Source organism: Thamnophis elegans, chromosome 13, assembly GCF_009769535.1.
Source record: "Thamnophis elegans isolate rThaEle1 chromosome 13, rThaEle1.pri, whole genome shotgun sequence".
In the NCBI taxonomy this organism is placed as follows: domain Eukaryota; kingdom Metazoa; phylum Chordata; class Lepidosauria; order Squamata; family Colubridae; genus Thamnophis; species Thamnophis elegans.
Window position 1 is genome coordinate 20,387,950 of NC_045553.1, and position 19,466 is coordinate 20,407,415.

The 19,466-nt window shown below is 46.6% G+C and overlaps 1 protein-coding gene across 1 annotated transcript in view; it reads right to left on the reverse strand.

Annotated features, from left to right (window-relative positions):
* ANXA4 (annexin A4) overlaps positions 1-18,996 on the reverse strand; it is a 38,710-nt gene extending 19,714 nt beyond the window's left edge. Inside the window, exons 1-4 of the mRNA XM_032229250.1 lie at positions 18,901-18,996; positions 8,062-8,114; positions 6,033-6,120; positions 4,430-4,524 (exon numbers count right to left, since the gene is read on the reverse strand). Coding sequence (XP_032085141.1) covers positions 4,430-4,524; positions 6,033-6,120; positions 8,062-8,064 — 186 coding nt within the window. The 5' untranslated portion in view covers positions 8,065-8,114; positions 18,901-18,996. The remainder of the gene's footprint in view (positions 1-4,429; positions 4,525-6,032; positions 6,121-8,061; positions 8,115-18,900) is intronic.
* Between the last annotated feature and the right edge of the window lie 470 nt (positions 18,997-19,466).

Here is a 19,466-nt window from a genome sequence, read left to right on the forward strand (position 1 = left end):
ATTGTCCTAGTGGACAATCACTTAAATGTGAGCCAGTGGTGTGCTGCAGCAGCCAAAAAAGCCAATGCAATCCTAGGCTGCCTTAGCAGAGGGATAGAATCAAGATAATATGAAGTGAAAAGGGCTGTGAAAATATCTACAAACCCCTCACATCTTGGACATAAATTGTTTCAACTTCTACTCTCAAAATGATGCTATAGAGCATTGCACACCAGAACAACTAGACACAAGGACAGTTTTTCCCCAAATGCCATCACTCTGCTAAACAACTAATTCCCACAACACTGTCAAATTAATTAGTAAGGCTGTATTACTATTCTTCTTCTCATCCTTCCTAGTACCTATCCCTTCCCACTTATGACTATAACCATGTTGCTTGTATCATTACAGTTTATATTGTTCTATTTGTTTCCTAGTATGATTTGATTGCTTATTAGTAACTTATGCCCATCACTAAGTGTTGTATCTTATGATTCTTGATGAATGTATTTTATTTTTCTTTATGTACACGGAGAAGTATGTGCACCAAAGACAAATTCCTTATGTGTCCAATCACGCTTGGCCAATAAAGAATTCAATTGCAATTGCAATTGCAATTCTATTCTATTCATACCATTTTATAATGCCTTGGTAAGGCCACACTTGGAATACTGCATCTAGTTTATGTTTATGTATATATAGGTGTATGTATGTTTATATATGTATATACAGCAAATGTATATGTGTGTGTATGTATGGGTATATACATACTTTTCTCCTTTGAAAGCAAGCATCAGAATTTCATTTTTAATGTGTGCCAATGTATTCACCGAAAAAAATGACAATAAAAATTATTCTCTCCTCTCCCTTGTTATTTAGAAAGTCTGCTACCTCATAGCACACACTAATATGATTTGTGCGAGTCAATTCTCCTCAAATAAGCCCTAAAACCACTCTTCAAACCAGGATTATGATCTTCACGATGATTCTGACCATTGGTCAAAAGAATCTTACATTGAAATGGCAGAAATAAAGAACAGGCCCAGCTGGCCTTTAGGTTGTGGAAAGTTCCATAAGAAGAGCACAAGCCTATGGGATAAACAGATGATCAAAACCGCAAAAGGCAGGAAGGAGGATCCAACGGGAAGGAGGATCCAACGTTGCGACAACACAACGTGCGGTCTCGACTGTCCGAAAGCACCATTGACACTTTTGCCACTAGACGATCCAGCAAGATCTAAACTGTCCCGGAGAGATGGTGATCAGGAAGACAAAGCCTTGCTGGTCTCAGGGACACTGCAAAGTCCCTGATTGACCCAAGGGAAGCGCTTCAAGCCGGTGGCAAACAGGCAGCCCCCAGGCTGACAAAGTCGGAGACGGCTCCGGAAGGAAGGAAGTGAAAATGAGTCCATCAGGTGAGGTTTTTTTTTACTCTGAGAAAGATTGCACAAAAAACTTTTTTTAAAAGATAAATTAGTCTTTTAAGTAAAAGAATAAAGCGGCAAATTTAATTCTTATTGGACTGCCTTGGAAAGTTTTTGCTTTTTCTTGTAATGATACTTTGTGGATTGAAGTGATTGTAACGTTTCCTGTTTCTCCGCTTGAAGTGAATGGATTGATTTTTTTTCCTCTATTTTTTACCACCTTATTTTTTGGCTTAAATTAAAACTCTTTTTTTATTTTAACAAATTCTCCCTTCTATTTATTATTAAATTCCATCAAAGACAATTAAAGATTTTTGTTTTCCATAAAATTGAGAAAAGTATGAAAAACTGGAATCTGCCACTCGGAAGCCAGAGTCTGAAGTTCTTTCTTTGAAACAATGTATCCGTTGTTCATTCCTATTTGATCTTACTGACTTTGTAACTGAATGGTTTGCAACTTGCTTACAAAATTTGATAAAGAGTCAAGGGCACAAATTGCTTTTTGCAGGTGCTCTTGGAAAATATTTTGGCTAGAGAAGGAAAAGGAAAGAAAAAGACAGAACCCTTCTTCTTTGAAGTGTACAAAAGAACTTGGGCTTAAGTTAACTTATATATACACACACACACACACACACACACACATACATATATATATATATACACACACACACACACACACGTATACACATACACATACACATACAAAAGAAGCTTGGAAGGCTAGAGTGGCAGTGGCTATCAGACTCCTTTTTTCTTTTTTTTCTACTTCATTTTTTTTGGGGGGGTGAGGAACATCTTGGCTGGAATTCAAAATATTTTAGAAGGATTTGGGAGATTTGAGAAGAAGTTGGATAGACTATTGTTTATCACAGCAAAAGATGATAGGGTTGGAGCCCCGAAAATTAAAGAAGAAAATGAAAATATAGAAGATAAAGACAAGACAATATATGAACTTATTAATGGAGCAAATATGGGTGAAAGCGGAAAGAAGGGAAGATGGAAAAGTGAATTTGACAATTTGGGAGCTTTATCCCAGATTTCAAGATACAGGAGGAAAAAAGGGTGATAATGATGGAGCTAAGAAGAGAAACCTATTCAGAAATAAGTTTGACAACCAAAGACAAGCTAATGTTAATAACAATTCAAGGGCAACGAGACTATTTGAGAGATCTTTTAAGCAACAAAGTGCAGAGAGAAGTTTATAAAAACTTTATAAAGGAGCTGAAAAGAGAATTGACACAACAATTGACAAGAGAGATAAGACTGTTTTGCCACTGGAAAGATACAAGTTAATAATGAAAGTTGATGATAAAAAGTTAGCTAGTTTTTGGTGATTAATAAGTAGGGATTTTAGTATTTTGTAGATTGTTTTAGATTATCATTGAATGTTTATTTGTTAACATATTACGACAACAATAATGAAATGATAAACTTAATTAGTATAACTAACCTGGTTATAAATTGTAAATTGGGACTTGGTGAAAAGACCTATACATTTTATTAATAAATTTTTGTTTAGAGCTTGCTATAAAGGTATAATTTCTTTTGGGCCTGATTAGAGGAGAGGTGATATAAACAATAAATAATTTTTAGTTAACTACAATAATAACAAGGAAATGTTAATGGATAATGTTTAATGATATATTTAGGTGTGTTGTACTAGTAAAAGCAAATTCGATATAAGCTTTAAACTGTGAGTTGGGGGGGGGATGCTTAGATATCTTACTAACTGACTTTGTTTTAGAATATGTCATAAAGGTGTAATGTTATTGGAGGTTTATTGAAATTGTGAATGAATGCCAGTAGGTGGCTGTGCTTTAAAATACAAGTGATTTTAGATAAAAACATGTTTAAATAATTGTAATTAAATGAGAATTGTGGTACAGTGATAGTAAAATACATAATTTTTTTTTTACTTAAAATGTACAATTCAATATGAATGAAGTATATGTAAGGATTGTGGAAGAAACGCACGAAATGTATTTGTAACCCAGGGGTGGGTTCCTGCCAGTTCTAACCTCTTCTATAGAAGAGGTTCCACAAATCTACCGTGCCGTTTAGAACCGGTTCCAGCTCCCTCCCCCCGTCCGTCCGCACATCATCAAGATGAAGAGCGAGAGGAGGAATTCTGGGAGTTGAAGTCCACAAGTCTTAAAGCTGTCAAGTTTGAACATCCCTGGGCTTTTTTTTCTCAAAGGATAGGGGTGCGAGGGTCTTGTAACTTGACAGCTTTAAGACTTGTGTGCTTCAAATGCCAGAGTTTCTGAGCCAACGTTTTGGTTGCTAAGCAAGAGTGTTGTTAAATGAGTTTCACCACATTTTACAAGTTGGCCACGCCCACCCAGTCACATGGCCGACAAGCCACTCCCACCCAGTTGCATTGCTGGCAAGCCACTCCCACAAAGCAAGCCACACCTACAGAAGAGGTTCTAAAAATTTTTGAAACCCACCACTGTTGTAACAAATCGACACACTTTCTACAAGATGTAACGAAAGATGATTCTTTTTTTGTGTTTTTGTTTAATTAAAACAATAAAACTTTTCAAAAAAAAAACCCGCAAAAGGCATGTGTGAGTATTTGTATAATTTGCTTCAAACCGCACTGAGGTTTCTTTCAATCTTACAGGAGGATCAACATTTGTTCAGCTGAATAAATGTTCCTTTTGTGGGCAAATCAGGACTCTGCCCCTTTGTTTGCAACAAGCCACACCTGTCCCTGCCCAGCACAAATTACCTTTAATTTCAATTATTTAATAATAGTTAATCCGTCTCCTTATTTAAACATTTACTAAATGTCTGTACCTTCCAGAGATAGAGAGAAACAGAGAGAGAGAGCGAGATGTGCAAGGAGGGAGGGAGGAGGGGGAGAAATCAAACACTCATCAAACAAAGAAAAGGTGCGGCATTAGCAATAGGAGCAATCCATTTTATTGACAGATATCCCTGGATAAATGAGGTTTAACAATTCACTTTGCAGTTTCTATACGCGAATCCATTCTCAAGGGTTCCCATGCAGCGTTACCTACCCGACCAATTGTGGATTTGTAGGCGATCTTAATCTCCTGCCGTTGGGACAAGTTCCTGTTGACCAAAACCTCAATGATGGCATCTTCATCAGTACCTGGGACAAGAGACCAAAGAGTCAGAGAAGGGCAAGAAAGAGGACCAAGGAATTTAATCTAGGATCCATGGAGCAGAAGATGGGGAGAGGTTGGCAGGTGAGATCAAGGACATGTTTGGCAAGCAGGAAAATCCAGGTAATCAGGACCTCCAGAGCGAGGGAGAATACTAGCGTTTGGACCTAACCCAGAAGAAGGCCATTTCTCACTGTCTCTTTGATGCAATCCCTGCACAATTTATTTTATGAATACACTTGTCAGGTCTGAGCCATCTTTTCTTTTGGATCTTTGGCCTGCCACACTTTCTATTATTCTGCTATGCATTTTCTATTGTGGGAAAATGGGAGGGGGGATTGTATGGAGTTAGATGCTATGTAGCCATAACAAAATTCTATCTGGAAAGCCAAGGTCATCCTTTGTCTCTGCACCTTGGCACCTGACCAGAACTGGATGGGTGGAACTGCCAGCCTGGCAGTGGAAGATTGGACCATGGGATGGACTTGTGGGTGTTGGGGACAAGATCTTGAACTTTCAACTGGGTGGGGAAAACCAGGAAGCTTTCAGATTCGGGTTTTCCCAGATGTGCCAACATGGCTCTCTAAAAAAATTAGAACTTTGAGCAATACTTTGCCTCGGACTCCGATTTATTTTTGGATGCTATTTGGAACCCTGACATTAACCTGAATCTGCAGAAAGCAAGTTTAGCCTTTCCATCTCCAGCTTGGCAGGGCTTACAATTCCCAGCAGGATGTCCATGGAGACTCTTCATCATCCATGTCCTGGTTGTCCGAAAGGGGCGTTTTCCAAAAGGCAACTGGACTTTCCTGTTTTATTTTGGTTTTTTTAAAAAAAATGTTTCGCTTCTCAATCAAGACATTTATTTTCTTCTTGAGCTGAAAGAACCTTCTTTTGATTGAGAAGTAAAACATCTTCAAAGAAAGAAAAAAGCCAAGCAGGTTCAATGGCCTTTTGGAAGAAGAACCTTGGGGAATTCGCAGTGGGCAAAAGCTTCTGGTTCGAAATTTTGGGAGCGCTCCCAAACTTTTGGGAGAAATTGTGGGAGAAGAGGACCTAGCACAGAGGTCTTCAAACTTGGCAACTTGAAGACTGGTGGACTTCAACTCCCAGAATTCCCCAGCCAGCATAATTTACTCTCTTGTAATCCCTTCTTCTGCAATCTCTCCACTTACATCAGAGGTCTTCAAACTTGGCAACTTTTTAAGATTTGTGGACTTCAACTCCCAGAATTCCCCAGCCAGCATAACCTACTCTCTTGTAATCCCATCCTCTGCAATCTCACCACTTAGATTAGGGGTCCCCAAATATGGCAACTTTAAGACTTGTGGCTGGAGAATTCTGGGAGTTAAATTCCACAAGTCTTAAAGTTGCCAAATTTGGGACCCCTGAATCTAGCATGTTGCAAGCTTTCTAACGTCCTGATCAAAACGGAGTTTGAGGCAGAAACCTTACAGCTCCAGAGCAATCAATCAGAATAAAACAGATGACTCACCCAAGCCTTTCATAGCTTTGCGGAGTTGCTGGGCATCGGCCTCAGGGTGAAAGCTGGAGGCCCCCTTGATAGTCCCTCTGTTTCCTGCCTAAAAACCACAGAATATCACAAGTCAAAGCCCAGAAGAGATGGACCAACAGAGGAAGAAATAAGAACAAAAAAATCCAGCTGTCAGGGGAATCCTTGATTTAGGAGCACAAAAGAGAGCCCAAAGTTTCTGTGGCTAAGCAAGGTAGCTCTCCAGTACATTTTGTCCCCATGTTGTGATCTTTTCGCCACAGTTTTTAAGTGAATCGTGTAGTGGTTAAGTGAATCATGCAGCCATTAAGTGAATCTGGCTCCCCCACATTGACTTTGCTTGTCAGTTGGGAAGGTAGCAATGGAGATCACATGACCTCCGGACAGAGCAACCATCATAAGTACATGCCAGTTGCCAAGCGTTTGAATTCTCATCACATGACCATGGGGAAGCTGCAATGGTTATAAGTGTAAAACCGGTCAAAGGTCATTTCTGCCAGCGTCATTATAACTTTGAGTGGTCACTAAAGAAATGATTGAAACAGCAACAGCAAGCAAAGGTGGAGAAGGAAAGCAGCACTGAATTCAGGCCAGCTTTCCCCAACCAAAGCCCCTCAGGGTAGAACAAGAAGCAATGGGTGGAAACTAATCAAGGAGAGAAGCAGCTTAGAACTGAGGAGAAATTTCCTGACAGTTAGAACAATTAATCAGTGGAATAGAAATTGCCTCCAGAAGTTGTGAAAGCTCCAACCCTGGAAGTTTTAAAGAAGAGGTTGGATAGCCATTTGTCTGAAATGGTGTAGGGTTTTCTGCCTAAGCAGGGGGTTGGACTAGAAGACCTCCAAGGTCCCTTCCAACTCTGTTATTCTATTCTATTCTATTCTACCTCCCAGGACATCAACAGACAATTTAGACTTTGCAAAATTCATCCCCGATAATCACCATAAATCTTGCAAGTGTCCTAGTATATTCTTTGTTGTGTTAACTTTTGCAATGGAAGCAACCAATGCTTTGGGCCACCTTAAAAACAAAAACATGTATTTCAGCATAAACTTTTGCTGGCCGCAGGTGGACAAAATTGAAGATGAAACTGCAGAATCTGGTGATCGGGTATAAGGCCACTGTGGGGGGGGGGAGGACAAAGGAGATCTCCTCCCTCAAGTTGGCATCCTAACGACATCGACATCGTAATGTGTGGAATGTCTTTGTTGCATGGCTGGTAAGCAAGTAACCCAAAGCTGCAGCTCGGGTCAAAAGTGGGCACAGGAAGGAACAGGAAAAAGAGTTGTATTAGTAGATTAAGGGGACTAGTGGCATGATTGGTACTGCTATGTAACTAATTAAGAAATAAAGAAATTATAGTATATTGTTAATTGTAGAAAAAAATTGAAAGAAATGCTCTCTATGTTAAAACTTAATTAGAGATATATTGTTTATTGTAAAATAGACCAATAGAGAAATATGAAATGATAATTTGGTGTAATTTTTGAAGGGGCAATTGAAGATATTGTTTATGTATTAAGAAAAAATAAGTGTAAAAAATGGAAAATAAAGGAAGAAAATAATTTTGCTGAAAGTGAAAACCAAACTATGATGTCCAATCAACACTTTGTTTCTATAATATGTGCAAATTTGTATTAAAAATAATAATAAAACTTTGGATATTAAATAAAGGAAGGAACAGTTTTGAGGAGGGGGCAGCTCTGATTTCCCCCGAATAAAGCCCCTAGATTTATTGTGACCAGGAAATGGCTTTTATCTTCAGAGGCTAAGGATGTTGTGCAGCACAAAACACACTACACCCCACAACAGACCATTGGCCAACTGCCACTCTGGTGCCACACCAAGCCCTCACAGTAGGGGTTCCCAAGAATAACTTTTACTCCCTCTAGATGAATCTTTCTACCTGCTTAATTGCCCAAAGCCAACAGCTCAGGCCATTAGCCCTTTTATGAGACTCAGGGTGTGCCAGGCACAGCCTGGTCCTCCAAAGGAACCAAAACCCACGTACCATGGCAATAAATCTGCAATTCTCTAGCAACCAGTCAGCCTTGCAGATGGTCCCTGCAATAAAAAAGAGAATAAATTCAGATAAGGCTCAGCAAATACAGGAAGAAAGCAGCAGTTATTAACCTTTGTGGCCCTTTTATGATATTAAAGAGGAGTATTAAACAATGCGTGAGGCTTATGGATTATGGGAATGAACATCCACAGCAGGGAAACATGGACCAGAATGGTTGCAGGAACTGGGTATGTCTAGTTTAATAGAAAGAAGGACTAGGGGAGACATGATAGCAGTGATCCAATATCTCAGGGGTTGGCACAGAGAAGAGGGAGTCAAACTATTCTCCAAAGCACATGAGTGTAGGAGAAGAAGCAATGGGTGGAAACTAATCAAGGAGAGAAGCAACTTAGAACTGAGGAGAAATTTCCTGACAGTGAGAACAATTAATCAGTGGAACAGAAGTTGCCTCCAGACTTGTGAATGCCCCAACACTGGAAGTCTTTAAGAAGATGTTGATTAGCCATTTGTCTGAAACAGTATAGGGTTTCCTGCCTAGGCAGGGGGTTGGACTAAAAGACCTCCAGGGTCCCTTCCAACTCTGCTATTGTATTGACCATGTTTGGGTGTATGTGGGGCCTGAAGACTTACAACGTGGGTCTCTCAAACCACCCTCCATAATTACATAAGCTCACCATTTTTAAAAGAGGAACTAATTGTACTAAGTGTATGCAAATAATTCCACTCCATTTGAACGGCAGATAAGCTATACCAAAGATAGGTTGGGTGAAAAAAATCAACATGCCCTCCCTTGCAGAGTTACAGGCTCTAACAAAGCAGTGCCCTCAAACCAAGGTGGGAAAACACTGAATACCACAACAGGACAGGATTATTTACCACTGAATGTTTGAAGTTGCTAAAAAGGGCCTAAAACTTTGTCATTTGTGATTAAGCAGACTTCGGCCTTGGATTATATCCGCAAGTATCTCCTCCCTTCACCTCCTCCCTTCGCCCTCTACACCTGCCTGGAAGGAGGGTTCCCCCCCCCCCCCCCCCCGCTATCTGCCTTTTCACCAGCCCAGGTGAAAAAAAGGCCACCCCCTTCTGATCTGGGCTCAGAGAATTGTGGCTGAAGCCAGTAAACTGGGTTAAATCAAGGGGTCCTTAATGCTCTCTGAGCTGGGACTGAACCCAGGACCCCCGATTTCAACCGGACTTCACAAATATTCTCCTTTACTGTGAAGGAGTATATGAATCTATATTGGCTTCCACTTATATTATTGTATACTGTCAGAAATTAGTTGTTTTCTAGCCTAGCAAATTGTAACCTTAATACTGGATGGCATTACTGCAAATGTTATCTCACTGTTGCATCTCATTTCTATTCTTGGCTTCAAAGCTAGGCACATAGAAAACATAGAAAAATTGTTACCCGGAAATATCAGTCCCCATAAAGGAACCAAACTAGGGAGCTTTCCTGGCTCATAAATCCTTAAAGCATTCTGCTGAAAAACAACTTGGCCAAGGGGGGCTGCCACCCCCTACAGAAGGCTATAGGAATACTTCACAGATAAGGTAGACAGAGACAGGAACTTGAACAAAAGAACACTTTAAAAGATCAGGTAGGTAACGAATCTTTGTCTCTGATCGAATAAACTTTGTTTCTATCTGCCTAAAAGATATATAATACTCTGAGCCCCTCTTGCAGGGGGTGGCTCTTCCCTACGTGCATTTGTTTGTATGTTTTGGATATAGTTTGGTCACCCAGCTTTTGCTACGGCCATCAATAAAAGTTGATATTTTTTGCAGGCCTTGTCTGGAGTCTCACTCTCTTTGGCATTTTGGTAGCCCGGGAAAATTGCTGGGACCTTACAACTGGATTACATCATCAGGGAAGAAAGTGGAATGGGACAACCTCGTGTGGCTGAGTCACTGCGGGACAATTCAACAATTCAGTTCAAGCATTTGAAATAATTTTAAAAACATTTTAATTTTTGCCATTCGCATTTTATTCTGGCCCTCCTTTTGTCTCCTTTCTTTGATGATTCTATCCCACCAGTCCTTTGGTATTAGTGTAACTCTGGTCCTGCAGTGAACTGTCCCAGAGCCCATTGGCCATTGCAAGTTGACCACGATGAGTTGGCCATGCTGAAGGAAAGGGGGCTTGCTGTAGGTACATACGCAGCAGAAGTGGTCCTGTCGTGGTCAGACCACTGTCGTGGTCAGACCACTGCCTACTGAGGCTCGACTTCCGGAGACCAAACCCCCACTGTAGGGAGGAGGAACCGACCAGGTGGTTCCGCCCCAGGCGACTTATGGAGCCGTTAAGGTTCCAGACGGAGCTTGGGGTTATTCCTGATACTTTCGCCCACAGTCTGGTAGAGACTCTGGTTGCTGCCTGGCACTCGGCAGCATCGGAGACCCTTGACCGGATTGCGCCACTACGGCCCCTCCGAGGCGGCGGATCCCGGAGACCCCCTTGGTTCACCGAGGAGCTCCGGGAGATGAAGCGCCGGAGGAGACGCCTAGAGCACCTATGGAGGTCCGACAAGTCCGAATCGAACCGAGCAATGCTAACAACCAGCACCAAGGAGTACATCAGGGCACTTAGGGCAGCGAAAAGATCCCACATTGCCACCTTGGTTGCGTCCGCTGAGTCCCGCCCAGCCGCCCTGTTTAGGATAACCCGCTCCCTCCTAAATAGGAGGGACATGGGGGAACCCTTGCAGGGTAGAGCTGAGGATTATGCCCAATTCTTAGCGGACAAAATTGCTCGGTTTCGGTCGGATTTGGACTCCATCCCTGCAGTTCCAGCCGAGGCACAAGAGGATGAGATAGACCATCTCTGGGTTGAGTTTCAGGATGTTGCCCCTGGGGATGTGGACAAGGCCATGAGGGCTGTAAGTGCCTCCACCTGTGTACTGGACCCGTGTCCCTCATGGCTGGTTGTCAACAGTAGTGAGGTGACACGAGGCTGGATCCAGGCGGTTGTTACCGCCTCTCTTCGGGAGGGGCACTTCCCCGCCGCACTTAAAGCGGCGGTGGTGAGACCCCTCCTGAAGAAACCATCTTTGGATCCAGTTGTCCTTAACAACTACCGTCCAGTCTCCAACCTCCCTTTTGTTGGGAAGGTTGTCGAGAAGGTGGTGGCCTTCCAGCTTCAGCGGTCCTTGGAGGAAGCAAGCTATCTCGACCCCTTCCAGTCAGGCTTCAGACCCGGTTACAGCACAGAAACCGCTTTGGTCGCATTGACCGATGATCTTTGGAGAGCCAGAGATGGAGGCCATCCCTCCATCCTGGTTCTCCTCGACCTCTCGGCGGCTTTCGATACCATCGACCATGGTATCCTTCTGCGACGACTGCGGGAGGTGGGAGTGGGAGGCACTGTGTTACGGTGGTTCTCCTCCTACCTCTCGGACAGGTCGCAGTCGGTGTTAGTGGGGGGGCAGAGATCAACCCCTAGGCCCCTAACATATGGGGTGCCGCGGGGTTCGGTCTTATCCCCCCTACTATTCAACATCTACATGAAACCGCTGGGTGAGATCATTCGAAGGCACGGGATAAGATACCATCAATATGCGGACGATACCCAGTTGTATCTGTCCGCCCCGTGCCAACTCAATGAAGCGGTGGACGTGATGAACCGGGGTCTTGAGGCTGTTATGGACTGGATGAGGGCTAACAAGCTTGTACTCAACCCGGAGAAGACCGAGTGGCTGTTGTGTTTTCCTCCCAATAATTCGACCAGTGTTCCATCGCTCAGGCTGGGGGGTCAAATTCTATACCCCTCAGAGAGGGTTTGCAACTTGGGAGTCCTCCTGGACCCACAGCTGACTTTCGACCATCATTTGACGGCTGTGACCAGGGGGGCATTTGCCCAGGTTCGCCTGGTGCGCCAGTTGCGACCCTACCTGAACCGGGAGGCTCTCACAACAGTCACTCGGGCCCTTGTGACCTCTAGGCTGGAATACTGCAATGTGCTCTACATGGGGCTGCCCTTGAAGAGCATCCGGCGACTTCAGCTAGTCCAGAACGCAGCCGCGCGAGTGATTGTGGGTGCACCTCGGTTCACCCACATAACACCTATCCTCCGCGAGCTGCGCTGGCTACCTGTTGATCTCCGGGTGCGCTTCAAGGTGCTACTTGTCACTCATAAAGCCCTTCATGGTAGTGGGTCTGCGTACTTGAGAGACCGCCTCCTGCCAATTACCTCCCTGCGACCAATTAGATCACATAGATTAGGCCTCCTCCGAGTTCCATCTGCCAGTCAGTGCCGACTGGCAACTACAAGGAGGAGAGCCTTCTCAGTAGTAGCTCCGACCCTTTGGAACGATCTCCCCGTGGAGATTCGTACCCTCACCACCGTCCAGGCCTTCCGCGCAGCCCTCAAGACCTGGCTAGCCCGTCAGGCCTGGGGACAAAGATAATTGCCCCCACCCAAATGATGAATGAATGTTGCTTATTATTTTACTTTATGTGCTATTGTTTGTATATCCCTTCCCCTCATTTTATGTAAGCCGCCCTGAGTCCCCTCAGGGAAAAGGGCGGCCTATAAGTATTAATAAAATACTCTAAAAAAAAAAGTGGCATTGTGCTGGTTCGCCCCAATTTGGGTGAACCAGTAGCAGCGGCACGAGAGGCTCTGCCCACCCACCATCATGGCTGCTCTGCGCATGCGCAGAAGAGCCCCGTGCAAGTGAAGCATGAGCACCCACACGCATGCTCCCAGTTCCGAACCAGTAGCAAAGGTAAGAGGAGTTCATACCTGATACGCAGGCAAAAGGGCTAAAACAATTTTTAAGTCCAGGACTTTGAGATAAAATCTGGAAGTGGTTCAGGCAGAAACTTCCCATAGCCCAGTGAATATATGGGGGAGGAAGAGGCCAAGCACAATCAAACTGGGAATAGTCTCTTACTATCCTCCATTTCAATAAAGATGGTTTTGACCTCTGGGCGGAGGTTTTTTCCTGGTCTGTCCTGCTTCATGAGGCTAACCACATGGCTATGCATTTTGGTTGCGAAGCTTCTTGCAAATCAATTCACACCGATGGCCTAACTATGCCCTTAGCGTAGCCTTCCCTGCAAGCTGACACTCTTCGGATTGGGGGTGCTTGCCCACAATTCCTTTGCCAATCTAGCTGGTTAGGGAATCCCTGGAATGGCAATTCCCAACTTGAGCAGAACTGCAGAGACATCCCTAATTTCAGGTGCTGCATCAGCCGAGAGCCCAGGGAAGGGGTGGGGGTGTGGCCGCCGTCATCCGGGAGTCGTTAGTTCCTCGTAGGGTCCCTGCTCCGGAGATTGTCGGGTGTGAGTCTTTGCTGTTAAAGTTGGACCTCAAGGGTCAAGTGGGGTTGCTGCTAACGTACCTGCCTCCCAACAGCGTTGCAGCAGCCCTCCCCTCGCTCCTCGAGTCGGTAGCCGAGCTGGCAGTTGAGTTCCCTAGGCTGATGGTCCTGGGGGACTTTAACTTGCCATCGCTCGGTGAAAACTCTGATGGGGCGCAGGAGTTCATGGCTTCCATGACAGCCATGGGCTTGACCCAAGTAATTCGAGGCCCAACCCATTCAGCGGGACACATGCTTGACCTTGTATTTCTCTCGGAGCAGTGGATTTACGATCTTGGTCTGAGGGGGAGCGACATCATACCCCTGTCGTGGTCAGACCACTGCCTACTGAGGCTCGACTTCCGGAGGCCAAACCCTCACTGTAGGGAGGAGGAACCGACCAGGTGGTTCCGCCCCAGGCGCCTTATGGAGCCATCAAGGTTCCAGACAGAGCTTGGGGTTATTCCTGACACTTTCGCCCACAGTCCGGTGGAGACTCTGGCTGCTGCGTGGCACTTGGCAGCGTCAGAGGCCCTCGACCGGATTGCGCCACTGCGGCTCCTCCGAGGCGGCGGATCCCGGAGACCCCCTTGGTTTACTGAGGAGCTCCGGGAGATGAAGCGCCGGAGGAGATGCCTAGAGCACCGTTGGAGGTCCGATAAGTCCGAATCGAACCGAGCAATGGTAACCACCTGCACCAGGGAATATACTAGGGCACTTAGGTCAGCAAAAAGATCACACATAGCCACCCTGGTTGCATCCGCTGAGTCCCGCCCAGCCGCCCTGTTCAGGATAACCCGCTCCCTGTTGAACAAAAGGGAGACGGGGGAACCCCTGCAGGGCAGAGCTGAAGAATATGCCCAATTCTTAGCGGACAAAATTGCTCGGTTTCGGTCGGACTTGGACTCCACACCTGCAGTTCCAGCCGAGGCACAGGGGGATCAAGTAGAACAGCTCTGGGTTGAGTTTCAGGACGTTACCCCCGGGGATGTGGACAAGGCCTCAATAGTTATCGCCCGGTCTCCAACCTTCCCTTCTTGGGGAAGGTTGTTGAGAAGGTGGTGGCCTTCCAGCTCCAACGGTCCTTGGAGGAAGCAAACTATCTAGACCCCTTCCAGTCAGGCTTCAGACCCGGTTACAGCACAGAAACCGCGTTGGTCGCATTGATGGATGATCTTTGGAGAGCCAGAGATGAAGGACATCCCTCCATCCTGGTCCTCCTTGACCTCTCAGCGGCTTTCGATACCATCGACCATGGTATCCTTCTGCGACGACTGCGGGAGGTGGGAGTGGGAGGCACCGTGCTACGGTGGTTCTCCTCCTACCTCTCGGACAGGTCGCAGTCGGTGTTAGTGGGAGGGGAGAGATCGTCCCCAAGGCCCCTAAATTATGGGGTGCCGCAGGGTTCGGTCTTATCCCCCCTACTATTCAACATCTACATGAAACCGCTGGGAGAGATCATCCGCAGGCACGGGATTAGATACCATCAATATGCGGACGATACTCAACTGTATCTGTCCGCCCCGTGCCAAATCAATGAAGCGGTTGACGTGATGGGCCGGGGTCTTGAGGCCGTTATGGACTGGATGAGGGTTAACAAGCTTGTGCTCAACCCAGAAAAGACCGAGTGGCTGTTGTGTTTCCCTCCCAAAGATTTGGCAAACATTCCAACACTCAGGCTGGGGGGTCAAATTCTACACCCCTCAGAGAGGGTGCGCAACTTGGGAGTCCTCCTGGATCCACAGCTGTCATTCGACCACCATTTAACGGCTGTGACCAGGGGGGCATTCGCCCAGGTACGCCTGGTGCGCCAGTTGCGACCCTACCTGGACCGGGAGGCCCTCACAACAGTCACTCGGGCCCTTGTGATCTCTAGGCTGGAATACTGCAATGTGCTCTACATGGGGCTGCCCTTGAGGAGCATCCGGCGACTTCAGCTAGTGCAGAACGCAGCCGCGCGAGTGATTGCGGGTGCCCCTCGATTCACCCGCATAACACCTATCCTCCGCGAGCTGCGCTGGCTACCTGTCGATCTCCGGATGCGCTTCAAGGTGCTATTAATCATCCATAAAGCCCTACATGGCAGTGGATCTGGATACTTGAGAGACCGCCTTCTGCCAATTACCTCCCTACGACCTATAAGATCCCATAGATTAGGCCTCCTCCGCATTCCATCGGCCAGCCAGTGTCGGCTGGCAACTACAAGGAGGAGGGCCTTCTCAGCAGTAGCCCCGACCCTTTGGAACGAGCTCCCCGTGGAGATTCGTACCCTCTCCACCGTCCAGGCCTTCCGCATAGCCTTGAAGAACTGGCTCGCCCGTCAGGCCTGGGGATAAGAATTGCTACCCCGCCCGAATGATGAATGAATGTTGCTTACTATTTTTATTATATGTTGTTGTCTTAATATTGTATTCCCCTCTCCTTGGTTTTCTGTGAGCCGCCCTGAGTCCCCTCAGGGAAAAGGGCGGCCTACAAATGCTAATAAACCTAAACCTAAACCTAAACCTAATGTGGGCTGGGCAAAACCAGAGGAGTTCCCCCAAAAATGGAAATTTCCACACGGGATGAGTCATTATAAAGCTGGTAGAATTAATCTTCTTGGGATTCATTTAATGAGCCTGCCCTCCCCTCCCTCCCCCAGGCAGCCTCTAATGTACAGCCCCCTCCTTTCCAATTCCTCCCTGGGAGGTAATCTTTGCATAAGGCAGAAAATCAATGATATGTCAAGCCACATACTTATTAATTCCCCGGAGCTTCAATAAGTAACTGAAAGCAAACAAAAACGATTTTTTTAAAAAAGGAAGGTACCACTAAAAAACTCCACAGGCTTCGATGTAAATCCAATCATTCACGCTGGCTTCCCGCCTTGCCATGTAAATCTTTAGTCTCTCGCCACCGGATGAGGCTGTCGGTTGGCCTGATTTCCATCTCTTTTGCAACCGTTCCATGCGGAGCGATGGAAAATTTTGGAGCCACATTTCCGGCTCTGCCCATCCCACTCTGGGTTTCGGTTGGAAAAAAAACCCAGAGCAGCAACTGCTAAGAGTTGCTGTTTAGGGAAGAACAGGTCTGATGATCCCTTTTAAAAAGATCGCTCTCCCTGCTTCAGATGTGCGAGCCAATCTCTTGTGCAGGGTGTGTAGTTGATGGTCTTCAGTGATAGGTTTGATCCTTTTCAAGCCATCATTCTGTTGACATCCCAACATTAGACTATCAGGCGAGTCACACGTCCTGATCCCTCTGCACCACTCAGCAGAGAAAGCAGTTTTAATAGAATAGAATAACAGAGTTGGAAGGGACCTTGGAGGTCTTCTAGTCCAACCCCCTGCCTAGGCAGGAAACCCTATACCATTTCAGACAAATGGCTATCCAACATCTTCTTAAAGACTTCCAGTGTTGGGGCATTCACAACTTCTGGAGGCAAGTTGTTCCATTGATTAATTGTTCTAACTGTCAGGAAATTTCTCCTCAGTTCTAAGTTGCTTCTCTCCTTGATTAGTTTCCACCCATTGCTTCTTGTTCTACCCTTAGGTGCCTTGGAAAATAGTTTGACTCCCTCTTCTTTGTGGCAGCCCCTGAGATATTGGAGCACTGCTATCATGTCTCCCCTAGTCCTTCTTTCTATTAAACTAGGTATACCCAGTTCCTGCAACCGTTCTTCATATTTTTTTAGCTTCCAGTCCCCTAATCATCTTTGTTGCTTTTCTCTGCACTCTTTCTAGAGTCTTCACATCTTTTCTACTGGCGACCAAAACTGAATGCCGTATTCCAAGTGTGGCCTTACCAAGCTGCCCCTCCTGGTTACAGTCAAACTCTGCAACAAGGGAGCACTTGGCATTCCTGCTGGCACCAAAGCTAAGACTCTTCGGACAGCTCTCCTGCTTGTCATAACTTAGCTTTTCTGACTGTCTATGGAGATTCTCAGTGATCCAGGCCATGGTTGCCCCAAAGGTGTTTTTTTTTTTCAAAAGGCACCTCGCTTTGTTTTTGCTTGAAGATGTTTAGCTTCTCATCCAAGAAGCTTCTACACTTAGAACTGAAGAAGCTTCTTGAATGAGAAGCGAAACGTATTCCTAGCAGTGTTCTGATACCTCAGGGGTTGCCCCAAAGAAGAGGGGGCTCAGCCTATTCTCCAAAGCCCCTGAGGGCAGGACAAGAAGCAATGGATGGAAACTAATCCAGGAAAGAAGCAACCTGGAATTAAGGAGAAACTTCCTAACAGGGAGGACAATTAACCAGTGGAACAGCTTGCCACCGGAGGTTGTGGGTGCTCCATCACTGGAGGTTTTTAAGAAAAGATTGAACAACTATTTGACTGGGATGGTCTAGGGTCCCCTGCTTGAGCAAGGGGCTGGACTAGAAGATCTCCAAAGTCCCTTCCAGTCCTGTGGTTCTAAGAGGGAAAGATAAGCCAGCTTGGCGCATAGATCACTGTTCCAGTTAACATGGGTAGATAATTGGCAAACAATCCACGCAGAATTGATCACCGTAAAGAATGCACTTTAAGACTTGTGGAATTAAACTCCCAGAATTCTTCAGCCAGCAAGTCTTAAAGTTGCCAAGGTTGGAGACCCCTGCCTGAGCCATCAACTAAGCGCATGCACCCAGTGTATACCTGCTGAACCACCAAAAGCTGAACCGAAGTTTACATTAACCAAGCTCAGCATGTTGAATGAATGCAGCTGGTTAAGCATGCAGGGAATATGTGTGGTGTGTGTGTGTGTGTGTGTCCCAGTTCTTGGGACCATTAAGAGTTGTGCACAGCTGCTTAGAGCTGCAGGGTTATTCTTAGCTGCACCTAATGCACTTTTGCAGGGCTGCCTTTCCTCATCTTTATCCCTCAATATTCTGGCCTCAATTTTTTCAACCTTCTTCTCACCTGAGCAGATTCCCCCTCTTGCCCTCCAATGGAGAATGGACTTCCTGTTTTGCTCCATGCACTGCAACGACTCTGTTATAGTAGAATGGTAGTAGAGCTGGAAGGGGCCTTGGAGGTCTTCTAGTCCAGCCCCCTGCTCAAGCAGGAGACCCTACATACCATCCCAGATAAGTGACTTTCTTAAAAGCCTCCCGTTGCTGGTTGAACCCAGCAGCGGCTTCCCTCATAAGATGCCGCAACGGTGATAAGTGCAAAAAACGGTTCGAAGTCACCGTTGCACTTTGAACGGTCACTAAACGAAGAGTTGTAAGTCGAGGACCACTTGCGCAGAGCCTGGTGCCGACGGCTGGGGGAAGGCAACCGCGACAGCGGGCGAAAGGGCATCGCCGGCGCAACGCGGAGCCACTCCGGCCCCGGGTCGAGGCTCTCCGGCCACTGCTGGCAAGGAGCCAGCCCAGAGCCGCCGCGGCCTCCCCGTCTCCGTCTGTCCGTCCGTGGCCGCTTTCCCGGCCGCCTCCAACCCGCCATCCTCGGGCGCCGTCGCGGCTTCCCAGCGCCCGCTTGCCTCGGCACCAGCCCGCGGAGAAGAGCCCGCCGCCCGCCCCGTCGGTCCCGGCCACCTGGCCTCGCCCGCCCGCCTACCTGCTGCTCTCGTCCTCGCCCTGGAAGCCGCTCGGGCCGGCTCCGCTTCCTTTTCAGGGACAGCGAGGGAGGCCCGCCCTGAAGGGAGCGGTCACGGGCCAGCGCCTGCCCTCCACGCCTGGCGGCTGCCGGGACTTCCGCGGATCGGGTTGCAGCGCGGCCGGGAAAGCAGCGGGGGCGCCGGCAGGGAGGGTCGAGAAAAGCCCCAGGGAGCCGCTTTCCCTCAGGAGTCCCCGCCGGCCCCACCACAAAGCCCCCCACCCTCTCTCTCTCCTGCCTGCCTGCCTGCCTGCCTGCCTACCTACCTACCTACCTACCTACCTACCTACCTACCTACCTACCTACCTACCTACCTCTGTCTATACCAATTTCTCTCTCTTTCTCTACCTATGTGTCCACCCACCCACCTTTCTCTTTCTATCTGCCAATTTCTCTGTATCTCTATTTCTCTATCTACTTATGTGTCCATCCATCCATATATATTTTGGATTGTTTTTGCAGGCTGTAGCCAATGACACTTTTGTGTGTTGTGAGCATGTTAAGTTGTCTGCACCTCCTTCCCACAT